At 37.5% G+C, this 21,329-nt stretch overlaps 1 protein-coding gene across 2 annotated transcripts; it reads left to right on the forward strand.

Annotated features, from left to right (window-relative positions):
* Positions 1-653: 653 nt before the first annotated feature.
* On the forward strand, positions 654-19,595 carry LOC129258787 (major facilitator superfamily domain-containing protein 9-like). 2 transcript variants are annotated; one of them, XR_010293420.1, is made up of 7 exons: positions 654-794; positions 7,505-7,592; positions 8,658-8,701; positions 10,583-10,712; positions 11,240-11,449; positions 13,288-15,016; positions 19,051-19,595. XR_010293420.1 is itself a non-coding variant. In XM_054897023.2 (6 exons), exons 1-6 carry the CDS (start codon positions 705-707, stop codon positions 13,989-13,991), a joined length of 1,266 nt encoding a protein of 421 aa, XP_054752998.2. In that variant the 5' UTR covers positions 654-704; the 3' UTR covers positions 13,992-15,423. The 2 variants fall into 2 exon arrangements, 1 of the variants encoding a protein (XP_054752998.2); XM_054897023.2 differs by lacking the exon at positions 19,051-19,595 and having other exon boundaries at positions 13,288-15,423.
* The last annotated feature ends 1,734 nt before the right edge of the window (positions 19,596-21,329 follow it).

Raw genomic sequence — 21,329 nt, forward strand, 5'->3', positions numbered from 1 at the left:
TTAATTAAAAATAGAGATAAAAAATGAAAATTTTCTTGCCATATTATTTTCCACCAATAGAGGGCGTACACAAAAATATGCCCAAAATTAACGTTTTTGAGCGCTCTAGTGAATACAAAAATTATTCCCAAGTTTCTAATGAAAAATAAATTGCAACTGTATTAAAATTAGTAATTTTGGTCACAAAAGTGATATTTTAATCATTTTTTAAAGTGTGTGCTCTGTACAGCATTGACATGCCATAGTCCAACCTGTAGATTCCCCACAGGCAGGGTGGTTGCAGTGAACAAGTGCCCTATTGGAGAGAGTCTCCCATATTGGCCGTGCGCCTCTACTGTACGTGTGAGTGCCCCCGGGGTGCCCCATATCTATCCACAGCCACGTCCCATCCCCTACACACACAAAAAACTTAATGAGTGGGATCACGCTGCAAGCATCAACACAATGACATCCAACTAACGTAAATGAAAAAGGCTCCACTCACATGTCACAATCGGCTTGTTCTCCATTATATTTTCATAATCAGCACTGCATTATGTATGAAATTAACTTTAAAGAAATCTGAAGTCAAGAGACAAGAGGTAAAACATCACTCGAAGTCGAACAAGAAATTACCGTACCCACAAAAATTATCAATGGACTTTTTCAATTTTGACAACAGAGGTCGCACATGAAACTGCCACAATACCAAAAAAAAAACAGAAATGGATGGAGAAGGACGGCCCCCTCGAAAGGAAGGAAACGTGAAGAATATTCGATTTTTAACCACCAGCCTTTATGTATTTGGATTCTTGGTATGTTATGATCTAAGCAGGTCCATGATCTAACCAAGCCAAGCTAGATCTAGATCTAAGTTAAGTACGGTACCGTATATCCGTTCTCGATAGCCCGGTTGAGCAGGCCGGCCTGGCGCGTAGCTAAATCTGACTGTGGCTGTGCCACGAGCCCACGACACGTCCGCTCCGCTCTGCTAAGCTAACGCCACGGGTGTCGCGACGGCCGGCGGCTAGCCTACTATAGCCCCGGCCGTTGGTTGGGTAGATCCCTGGCCCTGGGCCGCGCCGGCCGGAGCCCGTTTCTCAACACCTGGACAAATGAAAATAGTCATATCTTTATCCACCATCCACGGAGCTGAGTTAGTTCCAATCTTACTAAACCTGTTTCACGAAGGGCTTCCTAACTAGAATCTGTTTTTTTTTTTCAGAGCTTGCAAACATTATTTTCTCGCTAATTTATGAATATGATCGTATCTTCGAATATTACCAATAAAAAAACCAAATCAGAATTTTTTTTATCGCAGTTAGGACTTTTCAATTTTTTATGAAGTTGTGAGAGAGATCCAGAGCACATAGACATAAGAGCAAATCGCTAGCCAATTTTGTGAATTTTTTTTGGCTTTTCAGCAGCCATTAAAATAGTAAATATCACTTTATACCTTTATAATTATACCGCATCTGATCTAGGTCCTACTGGAAAAATACAGTTATTCCTGCAGTCAAGTTTCCAGGTCTATCTTGTTGTCTTCCTATCTTGTTGTCTTCCTAGCTTGTTGTCTTCCTAGCTTGGATAAGTTCGAAAACTGAGTCTGTGCTATTTGTGCAATGTGCTGTGCCAATAAAATTAAATAATGTATTGGAATGAAATAGGCACTATAATATTCCCATGCGTGAACATAATGCCACGCAGACCAGAACTTGTCTAACTTTGTCTTGAAGCCATTGATTGTTGATGCTGTGACTACCTCAGTAGGCAAAGAGTTCCAGTCATTAACCACTCTAACACTGAAGGTGTTTTGTCTCACTGCCAGTCTAGGCCTACTCCTTTTCAAAAATAGCTTGTATTAAGGGTGGCCACGCGTTGCTTGAGTGGTAGCTGATGTGAAGAATAGGTCTCTATTCACATCATCAATGCCATAAATATAATATAGGTTTGTATCATGTCTCCTCTGCGCAGTCTGTACTTGATGGAGGGTAATTTCATTTCACGCAGTCTTCTGCCATAGTCCATTTCTTTCAGGGCTGGTACTAGCTTGGTCGCTCGTCGCTGGACTTTCTCAATAGCCTTCAAGTCAGAAGCATATCTTGGGTACCATATTCCATTCGCATATTCAAGAATTGGTCTCACGAGTGACTTGTACAACCTTTTGATGTTTTTTTTGTCTCTATGCAAGAAAGTGCGTCGAATCATAGCTAGCACACAATTAGCTTTCAAGACTGCGTTGGCTACTTGGGAATGGAATTTCAGTTGAGAGTCCATAATGACTCCCAAGTCTTTTTCCTCTGAAACTTCCTCCAGCACATCTCCATCTAGATGATACTGATGATGGGTATTCTGATGACCTAGATGGAGGGATCTGCACTTCGTTGTATTAAACTGGAGCTGCCACTTCTTGGACCACTCAGCTAAGTTGTCTAAGTCAGCTTGTAGCCTGTCATAGTCTTCTTCCATTCTGATCTCTCTGAAGAGTTTGGTGTCGTCAGCGTATATCTTTACGATACTGCTTACTACCTCAGGGAGATCGTTGATGAATACCACAAAAACTGTCGGTCCGAGGACACTACCCTGAGGCACTCCACTTCTAACAGGTAACCACTGTGAAGTTTTTCCATTCACGACGACTCTCTGCCTCCGATGGGTCAAGAAGCTGTAAAGCCATTTCCCCAGACTACCTGTTATACCATAGGATCTGAGTTTGTTCATCAGTCGTTCATGGGGCACAGAATCGAAAGCTTTACAGAAATCAAGGTAGATGGTATCAACTTCACATCCTTCATCAAGAGTCCACAATTCCATGACTTCAAGCAGTTGTGTGACACAAGACCTTCCTGGTAGAAATCCGTGTTGTGCATCACACATAAGTCATTCTGAATAAGTTGATTGAGAATGGCATCACGCACAACAGATTCCATGATCTTTCCGATAACTGAAGTCAGGCTTATTGGTCTGTAGTTTTCAACAGCATCCTTCTTTCCTTTCTTATGTATTGGTGTGACATTTGCATCTTTCCATGACTGCGGGAGATTACCTTCTTTCAAGGACTTTCTGAAGACTTTCATGAAAATTGATGCTGCAATTAATGGAAGTGAAGTGGGCACAGACGAGAAACATCACTTTGATATTTTTTAAGCCAATTTTTTAAAATAGTATTAGTAGAAAAAATTGATGTGGCGGCCAAAATAGATTTGTGCGAGGACGATCAACTACTTTCTTTATAGCTCATCCGGCCCGAAGGGCCAGATGAGCTTATGCCGTGGCGTCCGTCGTCTGTCGTCCGTCCACAATTTCGAAATGCTTCTTCGCCATTTCAGGTCCGATATCAATTCTGTTTGCTTTATATGAATTTATGATATCACTAACGTTAGGTCATAGGTGGGGGATTCAAAACTTCTACACAGAATTGTGAAATTCATTAAATATGCTAATTTATGCGCATTTTTTTAAAATTCATAAAAAATGCTTCTTCTTAAATAACAATTGTTGACCGATTTTGATTTTTCTTCCATCTGGAAGAGCTGCATGAGGTTCACCAAACTTCTACACAGAATTTTGAAATTATGACTAGAACAAGTTTTATGCCAATTTATGCGAAATTAATTTATGCATATTTTTAAAAATTCACATAAAATGCTTCTTTTTATTTGTTGACTGATTTTGATTTTTTTTCTTCCTTCTGTTAGAGTTTCATGAGGTTCACCAAACTTCTAAACAGAATTTTGAAATTTGGAGTAGAAAATTATTTATGCTAATTTATGCAAAATTCATAAATCACAGAAAATGCCTAGCTTTATTTCTTTGTTGACTGAATTTCAAAATGCTTCTTCGTCATTTCAAGTCTGATTTCAATTCTGTTTGCTTTATATGATAGCATTAGGTGGTGGGTTCAAAATTTCTACGCAGAATTTTGAAACTCAATAAAATATGCTAATTTATGTGTATTTTTTTTTAAATTCACATAAAATGCTTCTTTAATTGTTGACCGATTTTGATTTTTTCTTCCATCTGGTAGCACTTCATGAGGTTCACCAAACTTCTACACAGAATTTTGACATTTTCAGTAGAAAATTATTTATGCTAATTTATGCAAGATTTATTCATAATCACAGAAAATGCCTCTTCTTTATTTGTTGACCGATTTTGATTTTTTTTTTCTTCTGGTAGAGCTGCATGAGGTCCACCAAACTTGTACACAAAATGTTGAAATTTTGTCTAGAAAATTATCTATGCTTATTTATGCAAAATTTATTCATGAATCACAAAAAAAATAATTTCTTCTTCATTTGTTGATCAATTTCAATTTTGTTTGCTTTATATGATAGCTCGAGGTGGTGATACAATATTTCAACACGGAATTTTGAAACTCATTAAATATGCCAATTATTCATATATTTTCAAAAGACACAAAAAATATTTATTTGTTGATTGATTTTAATCATGTCTTCATCAATATCAATTCTATATCCTCAATTTATGTCACCAATATAATTCACTACAGTGTCAACTGGGCTGAAATTAAAATTGTGTTAAATTTCGTTGCGAGATGCTGGATGAGCTCCACATCATTGATGTGCTAGTTTTACTTGGCCTTAGTTCCAATCTTACTAAACCCGTTTCATGAAAGGCTTAGGCCTACTAACTAGAATCCCTTGATATTGATACTAATAATATTGGTTGAAATAGCAGACGAGACGTAGTCCTCTAATTTAAAAAGCAAAAAATATGATAAAACCGCAACTATTGTGATGAATTGGGAGTACATGTAGAGTTCTAATAAAAATAGCAGAGGTAAAATATGCACCAATATAGATCTACTTCAACCATGAAGACTGGAGCATTCAATTGCTTAGAAAAAAAAAAACACTAAAACCACTCAAACCACTAAAGATTGGAATAAATTGAACATGGATACAACTCTTATATATTCACTCACTGAACTCCTTCAAAGCAAAAATTACCCAAGAGCCTAGTAAGTAATTAGCTTGCTCGGTGACCTCATGTTGGCATAGTACAGCAATCATGCATATATGCTGACTTTACCCAAGACAAGATCCCAATAAAAAGAGGAGAATTTCATGATTTTAGCACCTGATTTTAGTAGTTATAGGCTTTTTTTGCTGAGGTATTTTTCCACAAGATCATGAGACTATATGGATTGCGAAAAAAAATTGTTTAAAATAAATATGATCATTGCCAATTTATGACAAGGTTCTGACATAACCTTGTATTGGATGAGTGGTGGTATATGGATGGAGATCTTGTACATATATTGATCCTAAAATTGGCAAGGCAAGTGCAGTCTGCAATCACCCTGTTTGTGTTGACCTGATTTTGTAAAATACAAACACAGAACTACAAAAAGGTCTTTATGACATCATTTCTGTAATAAGAAATATATATTAACTTTATGATCTTGGTGGAAAGTAATATATGCAGGCAATAAACTTTTTTTATTCGAAACAAAAATACTGGTATTTTAAGAAATCAACTTAGTTTTGGGCCAAGGAATATTCTGATTTATGGTGAATAACTGCTCTAGACATTGTCTTTGCAAAAAAAAGTATTCATCCTCATTAGATAAGTGACAATTAAGCTTATAATATAGCCTGACTCCTCAGTTAGTTTGCCTGTGTGCTGAAATTAGTCTAGCAATGACTAGCAACCTTCACATTGCTGACTATTGTGCAACCTTCACATTGCTGACTATTGCGCAATTCCATAAAATGATCAACATTTTTTTACGTCCTACCCCCATTTTTCTCAAGTCTTCACTTTATAAACTGATCAAGACATGGTCCTTTGTGAACATTACAGACTATCAAAAGAGCAAGAAATAAGAGACGGAAAATTTCATGAAGATCCCACATATAGGGGGTCGGACGTACATATTTTATGTAATTGCCCTATTTGTTTCCTGAAATGCTCTCCAGGTGCCCGTTGCAGAAAGAGTTGCGTTTGAATGCAAGTCAAAAAATCAATCGCAAGTCCCAAATGCACGCTGTTGATTGGTTGAAAATCAAGTTGCGCATGATTTTTAGAGTTGCGATTGATTGCAACTCTTTCTGCAACGGGCCCCAGGGGCCCGTTGCAGTCTTTATCCTCATATTATTTGAGCTAATCAGATGCAAGGAATTCAATAGCTTGTAACAGTTTTCTCTTAAAGATCACTGACTATTATTTTGTTTCATGAAATGTGCCCTCTGGGGAGCAGACATGTATCATGAAAGGGCTTGTCGGACATTTTATCCAACAATCGCCATAGTAACAGTGCTTCTAGGCCCTTCAGAGTCAAGGAAGTTGTAAGATCCGACAACTTGTCAAAAGGAAAATGTTGATGAAATGCTCCCCAGATAATCTCTTGTAAATCTTATACTCAGGTGCCCGTATTCTGAAGTCGGGTTTAACTTAGACCATGGTCTAACTCTGTGCTAAAATTATGGGAAGCCAAACGTTTCAAAATTTTGTTTACAGTGAATGCTTCTCATGTTTACTGTGCTCTTTACTAATTCTTTAATGGTGAAGGCAACAGCCATACTTATCCTTCCCAGGCATTTAATAATGTTTTGGGAGTCAAATGAGCTGATACATTGAACCTCTACTGTTAGAGATTTATGTAAAAACTGGCTTTCCATAGTTAAACCACAACTTAACCCTAATTCTCCCGGGGGGGGGGGGGCATAATGGCCCCCCTCGACAATTTTCGTAATATATCTGCTGCGCAAAATTTGTTGACCTCGCCGCTCACTGACTTTTTACTTATAAGTCTCGCGCAAATTTTGAGACCAAATTTGTGACGCCCGGATACGTGGTTACGACATTACGCAACATTATGTAAGTGCATGTCAGACCCCAAATTGCTCATAAACGTGATTTCATGTACAAATCCAATGCAGATTGTGTATTAGCCAAAATTAATAAATGTATCATTTCTACTTTTACTGATTAAACTTAATTAATTTTGCCTTGTTTATGATCAGAATTAAGTCTGGAACGATTTCCATCGAAAAAACAATAAAAAAAAAAGTTAAAAAAACAAAGAAATACATAAGAAATTAAAAAACAAAAAATACATAAGAAATCAGTCTTGGTTCCAGATTTTTTTTCATTCACAATTGTTAGGAATGCTATAAAGAATATTTTCACCAAAAAATAGCATTCTAGGAGCTTTATTTAGTGAATCAGAGCAAAAAGTATGATTTCATGAATAAATTAGCATAATTAATTCATATAAAATAAAAATATATGAATTCAGTGAAATTTACCAATGCAACTGCGTAGATTACGTCATTCTCTACCATCATGCAAATTTTCGTTGTGATCACGCAATCCGCGGCCGAGATCTTAAGGGGAGGGGGGGCCATAATGCCCCACCCCCCCCCCCCCCCCCCGGGAATGACAAGAATCAAAATACCCCGGAAGATTTAGGGTTAAAACCAGAGTTTAAATTAAACCCAACTTCAGAATACAGCCATATTATTGAGCAGGTTTCTTGTTCTCTCTCTCTCTATAGGATTTGTTTGCTGTGGCTCTGATCATTCCTGTAGCATCAAGACAAGCGACTAATCTTGGGGCTTCCCCAGCTGCAGTCGGCCTTGTTGGTAAGTACTCAACAGAGAGTTGTCGAAACCAGCCTCAAGGCCACATTTTGCCGGTTACACTTCGTAATTCCGAAGGTTCGGATATTCCGAAGGTTCGTTATTCCGAAGGTTCGTATTTCCGAAGGTTCGTAATTCCGATGGTTTGTTAGTCTGAAAACGAAATGAGGTTCGTAATTCCGAAGGTTTGTTAGTCCGAAAACGAAGTGAGGTTCGTAATTCCGAAGGTTCGTTAATCCGAAAAAGAAATGAGGTTCGTAATTCCGAAGGTTCGTTATAGTCCGAAAACTAAATGATTAACTAACCTTATTTCGTTTTCGGACTAACGAATCTTCGGAACAACGAACCTTATTTCGTTTTTGGATTAACGAACCTTCGGTACAGCAAACCTTATTTCGTTTTCGGATTAACGAACCTTCGGAACATCGAACCTTATTTCGTTTTCGGATTGTCGAACCTTCGGAATAACAAACCTTCGTAATAACGCCACAAATGTTCGGATTAACTAACCCTTTTACGTTTTCGGATTAACGAACATCGAGGTATAGGCAATTTACGTGTTTCGGAATTACGAACCTTCGGAATAAAGAACCTTCGGAATTACGAAGTGTAACCGTCAAAGCCAGCCTCAAGGCCACATTTTGCCGGCCTTTGCCTCGAGATGGGCCTTGAGATTACTGGCTATACTGGCCTAGACTACATCCCTTGGACTCGTATGGCACATACTAAAAAGGTACTACTGGCTGAAAATCATGATATCTGAATAAATAAAAGTTAATAAAACTTGCAAAAAAATGCTAAAAATTTCTGCCAAATCTGATGAAAAATTATAAATTTTTGTTAATTTCATAGTTCAGCAATAATATGCATGTCATCATAAATATGCAGTAGGTGGGCCAATTGATGTCTTGAATGACTTTAAGATTTTTTTTTTTAATTTCTAAAAGGTATCTGGCTAACCTCCAGCCTGTAACTTTATAAAAAGGAACAGCTTTTTGTGAAACATTCCCGAGACGTCCTTAATGTAATTTGGAATTCAATTTGATTTTCTGTATCCAATCTTTACAGGAACTATTTATGGAACTTTGCAGTTGATATCTGCCCCGCTAGTGGTGAGTAATCTCATAATGTTCAGGACAATAAAATCATTTGATCAACTTTTATTCTTTAAATTGGCAACATTATTTTTTCACTGATCATGCTACATTTGTAGATGCCTATAAAGAATGCCTTTGAATCGAGACTTGTGGAAGTGATAGCCATTTTAATTTTCCAATGTGTTGTCAATTTATGATTTCAATTATTGTTTTATTATTGAATTTTTTTAGCACTGGACAAAAGATACTTTAATGCAAAGCTATAAGTATAGACCTGGTAAATGTATATTCTCTTCAGGTGTATTTTGGATGATTTTTTTTTTTTTTTGGGGGGGGGGGGTGCTGCTTGAAAAGTTAACAGGAAAAATCACAAAATGACACTTTTCCTAAATCAGTTATTTCATGAGAGTAATTTAATATAGGGTATTTATATTGCGCACATATCCACCTTGTTAGGTGCTCAAGGCGCTCCTATATTACCCGGCTAAGCTAGGCGTTCATAGCGCACACAGCTTTTTAAGGAATTACTTCCTACCGGTACCCATTTACCTCACCTGGGTTGAGTGCAGCACATTGTGGATCAGTTTCTTGCTGAAGAAAATTACGCCATGGCTGGGATTCGAACCCACGACCCTCTGTTTCAAAGTCCGAAGACTAATCCACTGGGCCACAACGCTCCACTTTTAGGGTTTAAACTCTTTCATTGCTATGTTTTTGAATCTCATTACCCTCATCTGTCCATTTTCACAACCCGTCCCAAGTTTAACTTTTACCTTCAAACCAGAATATCCTTTCATCTTTGGGATATACATGAGGAGCCAAGAGAATTTGAATGTTGTGATAAATGATGTTGAATGCTACGTATCACCAGCATCCTTAATATCATTATCACCACCACATCATCATAATTTTCTGATCAGCAGCAGCATCTGAGTTGTCGTCGTTGCCGCCACCACTATGACTAATCATTAGTTCATCAATATCATCATGTTGATCAACCTCATCTGCCAACACTAGCACCATCTGCCATCATTATCATTTGCTGTCATTGTCATCAACTGCCATCATCATCGTCACCACCATCTTTACCATCATCATCATCTTCATCATCACCAGCATCATCACCATCATCCTCACCATCTTCATAATCACCATCATCATCATCATTGCTATCATCACCATCATCATCATCATTGCTATCACCACCATCATCATCACCATTTTCATCACTATCATCATCACCATCATCACCATCATCATCACCATCATCATCACCACCATCATCACCATCATTATCACCACCATCATCATCATTATCACCACCATCATCATCATCACCATCTTCATCATCTTCATCACCATCATCTTCATCATGATTACTATCATCATTATCTTCATCATCATCTTCACCATCATCATCATCACCACCATCATCACCATCATCTTCATCATCACCATCATCACCACCATCATCACCACCATCATCAACATCATCATCACCATCATCATCACCATCATCATTATCTTCATCTTCATCATTATCTTCATCTTCATCATCACCATCATCATCTTCATCATCACCATCTTCATCACCATTATCATCACCATCATCACCATCTTCATCTTCATCATCACCACTATCATCACCATCATCTTCATCATCATCATCATCACCACCATCATCACCCTCTTCATCATCATCACCATCATCATCATCACCACCATCACCATCTTAATCATCATCACCACAACCACTATCATCACCATCTTCATCACCATCATCATCACCATCTTCATCATCATCACCATCATCATCACCATCTTCATCATCACCATCCTACATGTACTCACACTTCTGCTTCTCTTCATAATTCAAAATACTCATTTTCATTGCAGGGGAGATGGAGCGATGTTGGAGGTCGGAGGTTAACTCTTCTGCTTTGCCTTTTCTTCACCTCTGTTGGGTATGTCTTGATGGGTTTATCTAACTCTATTGTTTACTACCTACTAGCAAGGGTGCCTTTAGGTAAGAATAGTCTCATATTCTCTGAATTAACTCTTCCGGTGCCAAAATATCTTATTCTTGCAATAACTAAAGAATGGTGTTAGGGTTCAACTTAGCTGTTGTGTGCCTATGGGAGTGACAATGATCTGATTGGATTTTTGATTCCATGGCATGTGCTCCAGCAACAATTGCTCTGATGGAAAATCTGCATGTTAAGCCAAACATAAAACCTAACCTCCAAAACGAAACAAACCCTAATCCTTATCTTTGCATTATTCTGAACAAAAAATGCTTTTAATACAATCTTAACTCTAACCCTTTGCCCTCTGAGATATTATAATGGGCAAATGTCGCAGGAGCAAATGTTGTGTCACCGGCTTTTAGGGTCATTAGGTCAAAAGTAAAATGTCACAGAGTTACTATTTCTACATTTTAGAATTTCTGTGTATATTTGAAAAAAATGTAATTATATTTTATACATATGTATGTATTCTATTATGTGAAGTTTTGAATGGAGGAATAAAAGGGGTAGTTCACATATTTTTCAGGTATATTCAAGCACAGTGTGTCCATCACCAGGGCCTACCTCGCTGAAATCACGCCCAAATCTGAAAGGGCAAGGGTCTTTGGATACTTCAATGGCATCTCCAGCATCGGCTTCATCATTGGACCTCTCATCGGCGGCCATCTTGCTGAGATGGACAACGGTTTCTATAAAGTTTCTCTCATCACTTCAGCTCTGTTTGCCCTCTGGTTTGGTAAGTTTGCATTGTATACCCAGTTGTTCTCTGTCAGCACAAGACACCAATTTCAGGAACTTTACGATCAGTATTTCATAAATTGTTTGAAATTGGTGTGAGACAATATTACAACACATAAAATATCTCCATGGTTCCTGCTATTTGATAATGTACATTGAGCCCTGATGTGCATGTATGTTGAGAAAATAAAGATCAAATGTTGATGTTTGTTTGGACATCAGACCCCCCCCCCCATCCTACTGTAAGGTGGAGACCCTAGTTTTCTTTTTTCTGAAATGCCACTTGCGTGTTCTTCTGAGTTCTTAACATAACATCCTTTGATCTTTGGTGATGTTTAGTCGCGTACAAAACATATTTATGATAAAGAAAATTTTGTAAATTACAAATCCAATGATAAATCCATAATTTATAGTTCGAAATAGACATGAAATGAAATATCCAAAAATTTGCTTTGCCCAATTGATCTTGGGCCCAGCAGCTGCTGTGCAGCGCCAGATCGATGAGGCTCTATCCCTTTAATCGTTGAACGCCAAACTGAGTAGCAGCAACTCCCATCTTTTAATGTCTTTTGGTCTTACGCGGCTGGGGTTTGAACTTTGACCTCCCGGTTGTGAGACGGACGCTCTACCAACTGAGCCAACACACATATATGTAGATAATCCAAAAATACAATGTTATTTATAGAATCACTGCTTTTAAACTTATTTACGCTTTTTGTCTACTCTCTGACTTAAAAGTTTGGGGTCATGGAAGTTATGGAACAGATCAGTGGACTGCTGCTTTACCACGATGACAGGAATATGTATCATGATCATTTTTGTCTCACCTGCATAGCAGAGTGAGACTATAGGCGCCGCTTTTCCGACGGCGACGGCGGCGGCGGCGTCAACACCAAATCTTAACCTGAGGTTAAGTTTTTGAAATGACAGCATAACTTAGAAAGTATATGGACCTAGTTCATGAAACTTGGCCATAAGGTTAATCAAGTATTACTGAACATCCTGCCTGAGTTTCATGTCACATGACCAAGGTTAAAGGTCATTTAGGGTCAATGAACTTAGACCATGTTGGGGGAATCAACATCAAAATCTTAACCTAAGGTTAAGTTTTTGAAATGTCATCATAACTTAGAAAATATATGGACCTAGTTCATGAAACTTATACATAAGGTTAGTCAAGTATCACTGAACATCCTGCATGAGTTTCACATCACATGACCAAGGTCAAAGGTCATTTAGGGTCAATGAACTTTGGCCGAATTGGGGTATTTGTTGAATTACAGCCATAAATTTGAAAGTGTGTTGGTCTAGTTCATAAAACTTGGACATAATAGTAATCAAGTATCACTGAACATCCTGTGCGAGTTTCAGGTCACATGATCAGTTCAAAGGTCATGTAAGGTCAAAGAACTTTGGCCACGTTGGGGGTATTTGTTGAATTGCCATCATACATGTATCTCTATAAGTGTATTGGTCTAGTTCATAAAACGTGGAAATAAGAGTAACCAAGTATCACTGAACATCTTGTGCGAGTTATAGTAGTTTTCAAAATCAGCACTGCTGCTATATTGAATCGCGTGATGCAGGTGAGACGGCCAGAGGCATTCCACTTGTTAATTTTTTCATCTTAGATTATTGTGATGGATTATGTCATTAAACTCAATTTAGATTTTATTTTTAGGCATCAGTAAGACACACATGAATAATGCACTCATTTTGGTTGGCTATACATTAATGTGATATTTATGCTCAGTTGTAATGATGAAATAATTCAAGCTGTCATCAATGCAGGACCTAAATATTCTCATGATAGAATCTTGCCCTTGTTTCATACAGTATTTGTCCTGCTCTTCATGACCGAACCTGAACATAGAGGGCTGCCCAACACCAAGTCAGTCCAAGACTTCACTGCCGATGAGTTCGGCAGCAAGTTCCACTCCTCGCTGCATACTTTCAAAGAGATCATCAGGTCCGGGCCCGAGCTCTTCTTCATCCGCTTCCTCCAGGGTTTCTCCGCCACCCTATTCCGCAGCAACTTCACCCTGATGTTGGAGCAGAAGTTCGACAGCACCCCCATCATCACCGGCCGCATCATATCTTTCGGGTCGTTAGCGAGCGCCCTCTGCGCTATAGGAGTGGGACGATTGGTGAAGATCTACCGCAACCTGCCCCGTCTGTACTTTCATGCGTGCACCTTGAGGATATTCGCCATTGTGCTGATCATCTTCGCGCCGAGCATACCATCATTCCTAGTCTGTTATTTCCTACTCTCCATGGGCAACTCTGTAGCCCGTGTCTGCTCCACCAACCTAAGCATCGAGCGGGGAAAGGTCGAGGACACTGGTGCGTTGCTGGGGCTAAATCAATCTGTCATGTCCGTTTGTAGAACAGTATCGCCTCTTATAGCCGGGGTCTCGCAGGAAGTAACCTCCGAAGGACCTGCAATTCTATCGGTCATCCTTTCCATAGGGACTGCTGGTCTTGTCGCTACCTCAGTTTTAGAAGAAAGAAAGATCTCTGACAAGGAGAAAAAACTTTGAATATATATCAGAAAAAGTTATATAATTAAAGGTCAAGTCCACGTAAGAAATATGTTTATTTGAATAAAAAGAGTAATATCAAAGTAGCTTAACACTGAAAATTTCATCAAATCGGATTTAAAATGATAAAGTTATTTCATTTTTAATTTTCGCTTGTTTTTCACAAAAGAGTAACACTCAGTGATTTTCAAATGAAAGCGTCAATGATGTCCCTCACTCACTATTTCTTTTGGTTTTTTTTATTGTTTGAATTGTACAATATTTCAATTTGTCCATATTTTACAATAAGGACCAACTTGACTGAACCATAAAATGTTTGAACAATGGTACATGTTAATCCGCATATTCAAGGAGGAATAAAACTTTGTTTCACCTGACTATGAGGAGAAAATGTAAATATTACATATTTTATATGGTAAAAAAAAGAAATAGTGAGTGGGTGATGTAATCAGTACCTTCATTTCGATACCGACCAAGATGAGAATATAACTGTTTTGTGAAATTAAGCAAAACTTTGAAATGTCATACCTTTCTTATTATACATTCAATTTTGATGAAATTTTCATTGTTATGCTTGTTTTTCTCTTTTTATTCAAATCAATAACGGACTTGCTTTTTCATTAGTTGCATTTGTGCCTATCTTTAGTTAAGTCATTGTGTCATCTATCAGTACTAGTAGATTCTTGCTCAATCTATATTACTTTAAGTATTTTGAAAAAATATATTGTAAAATACTGTAGTGTATATGATAAAATTTGGTATTCATATTGCATGAATTATCTTATTTATCATACAAGGTGCTTAAAGGGAAAGTCCTCCCCAACAAAAACTTGATCTGAATAATAAGAGAAGAGCAAGTAAATTGAATGCTTAAAATTTCATAAAACTTGGATGTTGAATGAGGAAAATGTGACTTTTTAAGTTTTGCTTGACTTCACAATGCAGTTTTATGACATCCCAGTGGGTATGGATTCTATGGAAGTTATTATTTTTGTATGTTATATGAAATCCCCCCCTCATTTAATGTGAAAAAAAGGGTAATCCTCCCAGGGGCCCGTTGCAGAAAGAGTTGCGATCAAACGCAACTCAAAAAATCTTGCGCAACTTGATTTTCAGCCAATGAAGCACCCGTATTTGGGACTTGCTTTTAAACGCAACTCTTTCTGCCACAGGCCCCTGGACATGCAGAATTGCCATTATTTTTACCCATTGTGATCTGATGGAAGAATTGCCTTATTGTCAAATCTGCAGAAAATGAAATATGGTGTAATTCACAGAATAAAATACAAAAGAAAATTGTGACATGACATCGTCGACTCTATTTGCATATCACTGTATTGCATATAATTATTCAATGAAAAACAAGCAAAATTTTAAAATGTCACAACTTTCCTATATTCCATTTTAATTAAATTTCCAGTGTCATGCTTGTAAGGTTTTTCTCTTTATTATTTCAGTAATTTCTTTCTTTGTCGGGGTGGACTTCCTCTTCATCAATATTATGTTACCAATGTTGTTATCTCTGCCTGACACTTTCTCTGGATGGGGGGAAGGGGGTAAATTGCCAATTCGTCTACTGCCAACCCGGGGGGGCCACTTACATTGACGAGTGGATACCATGCGCGACCAAAAAAACACGTAAAAAGGATGTCTTTTTCAAGATAGGGCATGTTACGTACGTAACATGATAAGGGTGTCAAAAACACAAAAATAATGAAAAAAGGGTATCTATTTCGCTAGGAAAGCTACGTGTTTAGGGTCAAATTTGCGGGGATGATAAAACAAAATAAAAATGTTTTATAAAGGATGTCCTTTTTTCCCCAACACTACGTGTTTAGAGTCCGATTTGCGCGAGGTGTGGAAGGTGGGGCCGTACATGTACTAACCAAATGGTATGTAAAGGTAAAAACGACGACCGACGGACCCGTACGTGACATAAAAATAAAATGTCGCTGTACTTGTTTAGGGGTTCATTTCAGGGAATACTTGCCAAGAGTATCGTTTTGTTTCCAATACTTGTTAAGGGTAGGGTTTCAGACGCCAATACTTGTTAAGGGGTGCATTTTAAGAATATGGAAAATATGTGTTTAGGGTGCTTTTCGAGACCTCTTGGTCGCGCATGGTATCCACTCGTCAATGGAAGTGGCCCCCCACTCACCACATGGTGTACCTTTATTTAGTCTAATGCCATTCTGTCCATCAACATTTAATCACCATTTCGTCTAATGACCATTTGGTCTCATAGCCAGTTGGTCTAATGTCCATTTTATTTTCATTCATTTTGCCCAATTAACACTTATTAAATCATGCATCGCAGTTCCAAAGACTGAATTACACATGGATATACAATATTAGAAAGTGTAGTCTCAAAACAGTGGAATTATTTACGTAATTAAAAAGTGCACGTATATCACAGATTGAATGCAATAAATAACATACTACTGCGTATTAAACCATACATGTATTTGCAATAAGAGTAATGTAAAACACACCCATAAATAAAACAAAGAAGCCAAAGAAGAAAAAGAAGAAGAGGAGGAGGATAAAGAAGAAGAGGAAGAAGGGAAAAAAAAGAAGGGGAAGAAGAAGAAGATGGACATGAAGAAGAAGACAATGAAAAAGAAAAAAAGTTGAAGAAGAATAACACGAAGATAAAAGATCACACTTTGCAAAATGAGAATACAGAGTACTGATATGTACTGTGAAAGGTACAATTTTGGATCGTGCTTTATGGTTTGGCAATCATGGAAACACGGATAAAATTCATTTCAAAATTTCAAGTAGACATGTTTAGAGATAGAATAGTCTAATTAGACCAAATGCTATATGGACTAAATGGCTATTAGACCAACTGGTTAGACAAAATGGTGAGTGGGCGAAATGGCAATTGGACCATGTGGAAATTGGACAAACTGATGGTAGACCAAATGATGGTAGACAAGTTGGCAATTGAACGAATTGGCATTAGACCAAATGAAAATAAACGGGGGGGGGGGAGGGGCCTCCTGTACAGGGGCATGAGCTTTTTTCCCTTGTTTCTTTTCAAGATACCTCGTGTATTGATTTTAGATCTATCAAATTGAAAGCTCTTTCTCTGATTTGATTTTCATTGTTCTTTCACCAATGATATTCTCAAATTTTCTGTTTATATTTCCAACTTTTATCAGGGCAAACATCCCTTTGAGAAATGATCAAACTGATCAAAACATCTCAAACAGATTTAGTGCATGAATGCAAATTGGAACAGATAAAAGGAAAATGAAACCTTTGAAACGAGATTGCCTGTATTAAAACAGAAAAATCTAAGAAACAGATCAACAAAAGTTTGAGAAAAATTGAATAAATAATAAGAAAGTTATGAGCATTTGTAGATCATTATTATAATGTAGATCCTCCTATTGGCAATGCAACAAAGATGTGTGATATCACTTGTGAACAACTTTCCCATTACCTTCTATATATTTCACTTTAGCTGCCTCTTTTATCACATCTATCCGTAGATCATGTATTCGTTCAAGAAGAGGGCATGCAGTACATATTTTTAAAGAATAAATTATGGGTAAAGAGTTTGTATCACCATAAGAGCAAAATAAGAATTTTTAGGGGTATTTATAGTCCCTCACAGGGAAAGTTGTTCACAAGTGACATCACACATCCTTGTCGCATTGCCAACGAGAGGATCTCCATAGCATTAGTGATTGCAATATTCAAATGCTCATTACTTTCTCATTATTTGTCCAATTTGTTCATACTTTGTTCTTATTCCTTGATTTTTCTCTTTCCACACAGCCCACTTGTTCCAAAGGTTTCAGCCCCCTTTAATGTCCGAGTTATTGTCTGCTAATATCAGTAAGTCTAAATACTGAAGTGCAATTTATTGATTGTAATAGCTTATGCTATACTCTTTAATGGATAGCTATTTGTGTGAATCTAGTAGTTTGAAGTTAATTTTGCTCAAGACATGTGTTGTAAGTAAAATCAAGGTTTTAAACCATGTTGTAAAGGATCACGGTTTTATGAATGTCATACATGCTCCCAACTTCAATATATTGCAGAGGAACATGTATTATGGCTCAGTGGATAAGTCTCCAGACTTTGAACTACAAGGTCCAAGGTTCAAATCCCACCTTTGGCAAGGAGTTTATCTACATTTGTTACTCTCCACCCAGGTGAAGTAAATGGGTACCTGGTATGGAGGAATCCCTTGAATGTTTGAGCATCTGGGGGGCGTTTCATGAAAGGACTTGTCAGACGTTTTATCCGACAGTTACTATAGTAACAGTGCCTCTCAGCCAATCAGAATCAAGGAAAGATGTCAGATCGGACAACTTGTCAGATAAAAAAGATCAGGATAGCCGTGCTAATGAAAGCCGGAGTAATACAGTAGTATGCAGTGCTTAGAAACACTTGCAATAAGCACTATATAAATGTTGCATATTATTATTTTTGTAAAATAGCCTGAAAAAACGGACATATTGAAGCTTTTCGGCACGCACTCATCAAAGTAAAATCGCGTGAATGACTAAAATGTTAGAGAAAAACAATATATGATAGAAGTAATCGAAACTATACAATGGATGGCGAGCCTTGATTGGCTGTCAAGTAAACATGTTAGGCTTGGTATCATCCGTCTATTGAAGTGAAGCTTCAGTGTCCCGTTTTTAAGGCTATTTTACGATTTTGCGGTACCAAACACTAATGTATTATTATCATTATTGTTATTTTTATTGATAATTATGTGACTCCACATTAATACAGGGTGTTATATCGTAACTGTGCAGGTCAGCACATGCATAGGTTCACATATATTATGCCATAGTCACATCAGTGAAACCACTCCTGGGGGTGTATTCACAAAATTTAATTGTGACAGAGAGTCAAACTTAAATTCCCAACTGCATGCATTATTGAAGTCCTCACGTCATTGGTCAGATCGTGCTAAGAGGACGCACACTACTGTGCGTTATGTATCATGTACCCGCCCATATTTACGAGGGGAAAACTTACATGGGGCTCTGGCCGAAATGCTTAAAAGAGCACTTTAAAGTTTTAAAAAGAGACCCCCCCAAAAAAAAAAAATCCCCATTTCCAGCAATGTTTATAAAGCTCATCCAATGTTGCAAATTTTATAGGAAGTGGGTTGTGAAAGTAGCCCCCAAAAATAAGATATTATTTTGCCTGGTATTTAAAGATGACTGTCACCCTTGACTCTTTGAAACACCCCCCCCCCCCCCATACCCTGGTGCTGCCCCTGGATCTATGTCAGTAACATCTATTCATATCTTAATCCAACATATTATCTGGGCAAGAAAATCATGATTTTACAGAATTTCTTCAAACTTGTCCCATTTTGTGATTCAATGGGATTTAGAAGTGCCTTAGCTGACCTAGAATGAAGGAAACACTGTGCCTTCTACTGCTCGATACATGTATTTGTGATGGGGAGAATGGACATTCCGTTGTTGAATGTTATTAATTTATTCCAGGGTATATTGTTCAAAAATGTAAATCAATAAATTGAACAGAATTTTCCAACCTACTCCTAATTAAAGTGTTATAAATGCATTGTTTAGTACGTTTTAACTATATTTAGTACCATATCTGAAATAAATAAGTGCTTTTCTTTAATGTCTTTTTTTCGCTGCTGCTGTTGTTTTGGTGCCTGATTAATTAATATGCTATTCACACTGCATTTCCTTAATCCCATACTATCCTTAACCCTGGACTATCCTTAACCCCGTACTATCCTTAATCCCATACTATCCTTAACCCGGACTATCCTATAACTCCATACTACCTGCTTGCCCGGGGTTAACGCCTTAACACCAGACTATCACACAGCCCTTGAATATTGATGATTTTGCCAAATTAACATACAATTTCGACTAATAAATGCCACTCTTCCTTAGCCTGGTTTCGTTTCACACTGGATGTCTTAGCACCGCAATTTTGGTGCTAGCACCACAATTAGCCGGCTAACCCTACTTTTTTGCAGGACCAGATAGTGCCATGCTATATTCCATGCTAGCCCATTTTGCTGAAACGCAGTGTGAAAACGAAGTGGGCTAAGCTTAAAGAGAAATTCCAGTAGTTGCAGTAAACACTGATTTCATGAGAAAGTCTGTAAAACCAGGCTTAATTGTCAGTATATCATCGAGGATCTAGATCTGGTACAGTTACATAAACTGAACTTTGTGAAATCTTGAAATCTACGCTGAAAAATGTTCAGACTGAACTTCCCCAACACAGATAAGCGCACGTGGGACAGTGTATAATTATTGCTTTGAGCGTCGGGCCCGACGCTCTACCCGAATCCTGTGCTTATTTGCTGATTTCTCAGCAATTACACAATTTCTTCCAGAATCCTTTGGCACATGCGTTTTATTTATACAAACAGACACTTTGGTGGTCATTTCATTGGATTCTGTACGAACTCATTTTGATATCGTTACCAAAACTAGCATTTACCTTTAACCCCAGGAATTTGGGGTGCTAAGACCCCCCCCCCCCCCCCCCCCCCCCCCCAGCCCCACCAATTTCCCGGGGTTAAGGAAAATATAATTTTGTTTTAAAAGTAACAGAAAAAAATAATTAAAAAATATTGATGATAATGTGAGCAATAATCCATCAAAGATTAAGAAAGTTATTATTTTAGTTTTTGATTTGTGATGTCATATAAGAGCAGCTGCCCCATATGTTATGTAATAATAATAATAGGCATTTATATAGCGCCATCTATCTAGAAATAATCTATTCCGAGGTGCATTGTTTATTATTATTACCCCGGCGAATATAATGTATTATATATTATGTAATTTCAATCTTTGAATGGTTCTCAAGATGACTAAACTTTTTTTTTCTTTCAGAAGCAAGTGTGAAATAAATGGTCTGTTAGTATACTAAAGGTGCATTATAAACATTATTGAGAAAATGACATTCTATTCATTTTTTTTTTACTCCACGATATGAGGAAACTGCTCGCATGTGACGTCACAAATTAAATTAAATTCCAAGAACTTATGTCATCTTCAATGGATTTTCTTCAACCTTCACCAATATTTTTCATTATTTTTTCTAGTATTTTTACAAAAATCTTTTTGTCAAGCAGGGTGAACTTCCCCCTTAAAAATTATATTTTCATTTATAAAGAAATTTATCTTTTACATGTTCCCATCAGACTTTATTTGAAAGGTTTCTTCTATTTTTCAGTTTTTATCAGGAGGGCAATTCCGTGAAATTTCATGCCCTACATGTTTTTTAAGTTGATAATTCAATTCAACACAGGCATATAGATCCAACAATGGTACTCTTAGGGGCACAAGCCCCCTCCCCTATTTT

Source organism: Lytechinus pictus, chromosome 4 (assembly GCF_037042905.1).
Source record: "Lytechinus pictus isolate F3 Inbred chromosome 4, Lp3.0, whole genome shotgun sequence".
Classification (NCBI taxonomy): Eukaryota; Metazoa; Echinodermata; class Echinoidea; order Temnopleuroida; family Toxopneustidae; genus Lytechinus; species Lytechinus pictus.

Excerpts from the sequence above, each read along its gene's own strand:
- LOC129258787 (XM_054897023.2), top strand. The coding sequence starts at position 705 with ATGGATGGAGAAGGACGGCCCCCTCGAAAGGAAGGAAACGTGAAGAAT. Across the intron at positions 795-7,504 it reads TTTATGTATTTGGATTCTTG|GATTTGTTTGCTGTGGCTCT; the intron begins GTATGTTATGAT and ends CTCTCTCTATAG. Across the intron at positions 11,450-13,287 it reads TCTGTTTGCCCTCTGGTTTG|TATTTGTCCTGCTCTTCATG; the intron begins GTAAGTTTGCAT and ends TGTTTCATACAG.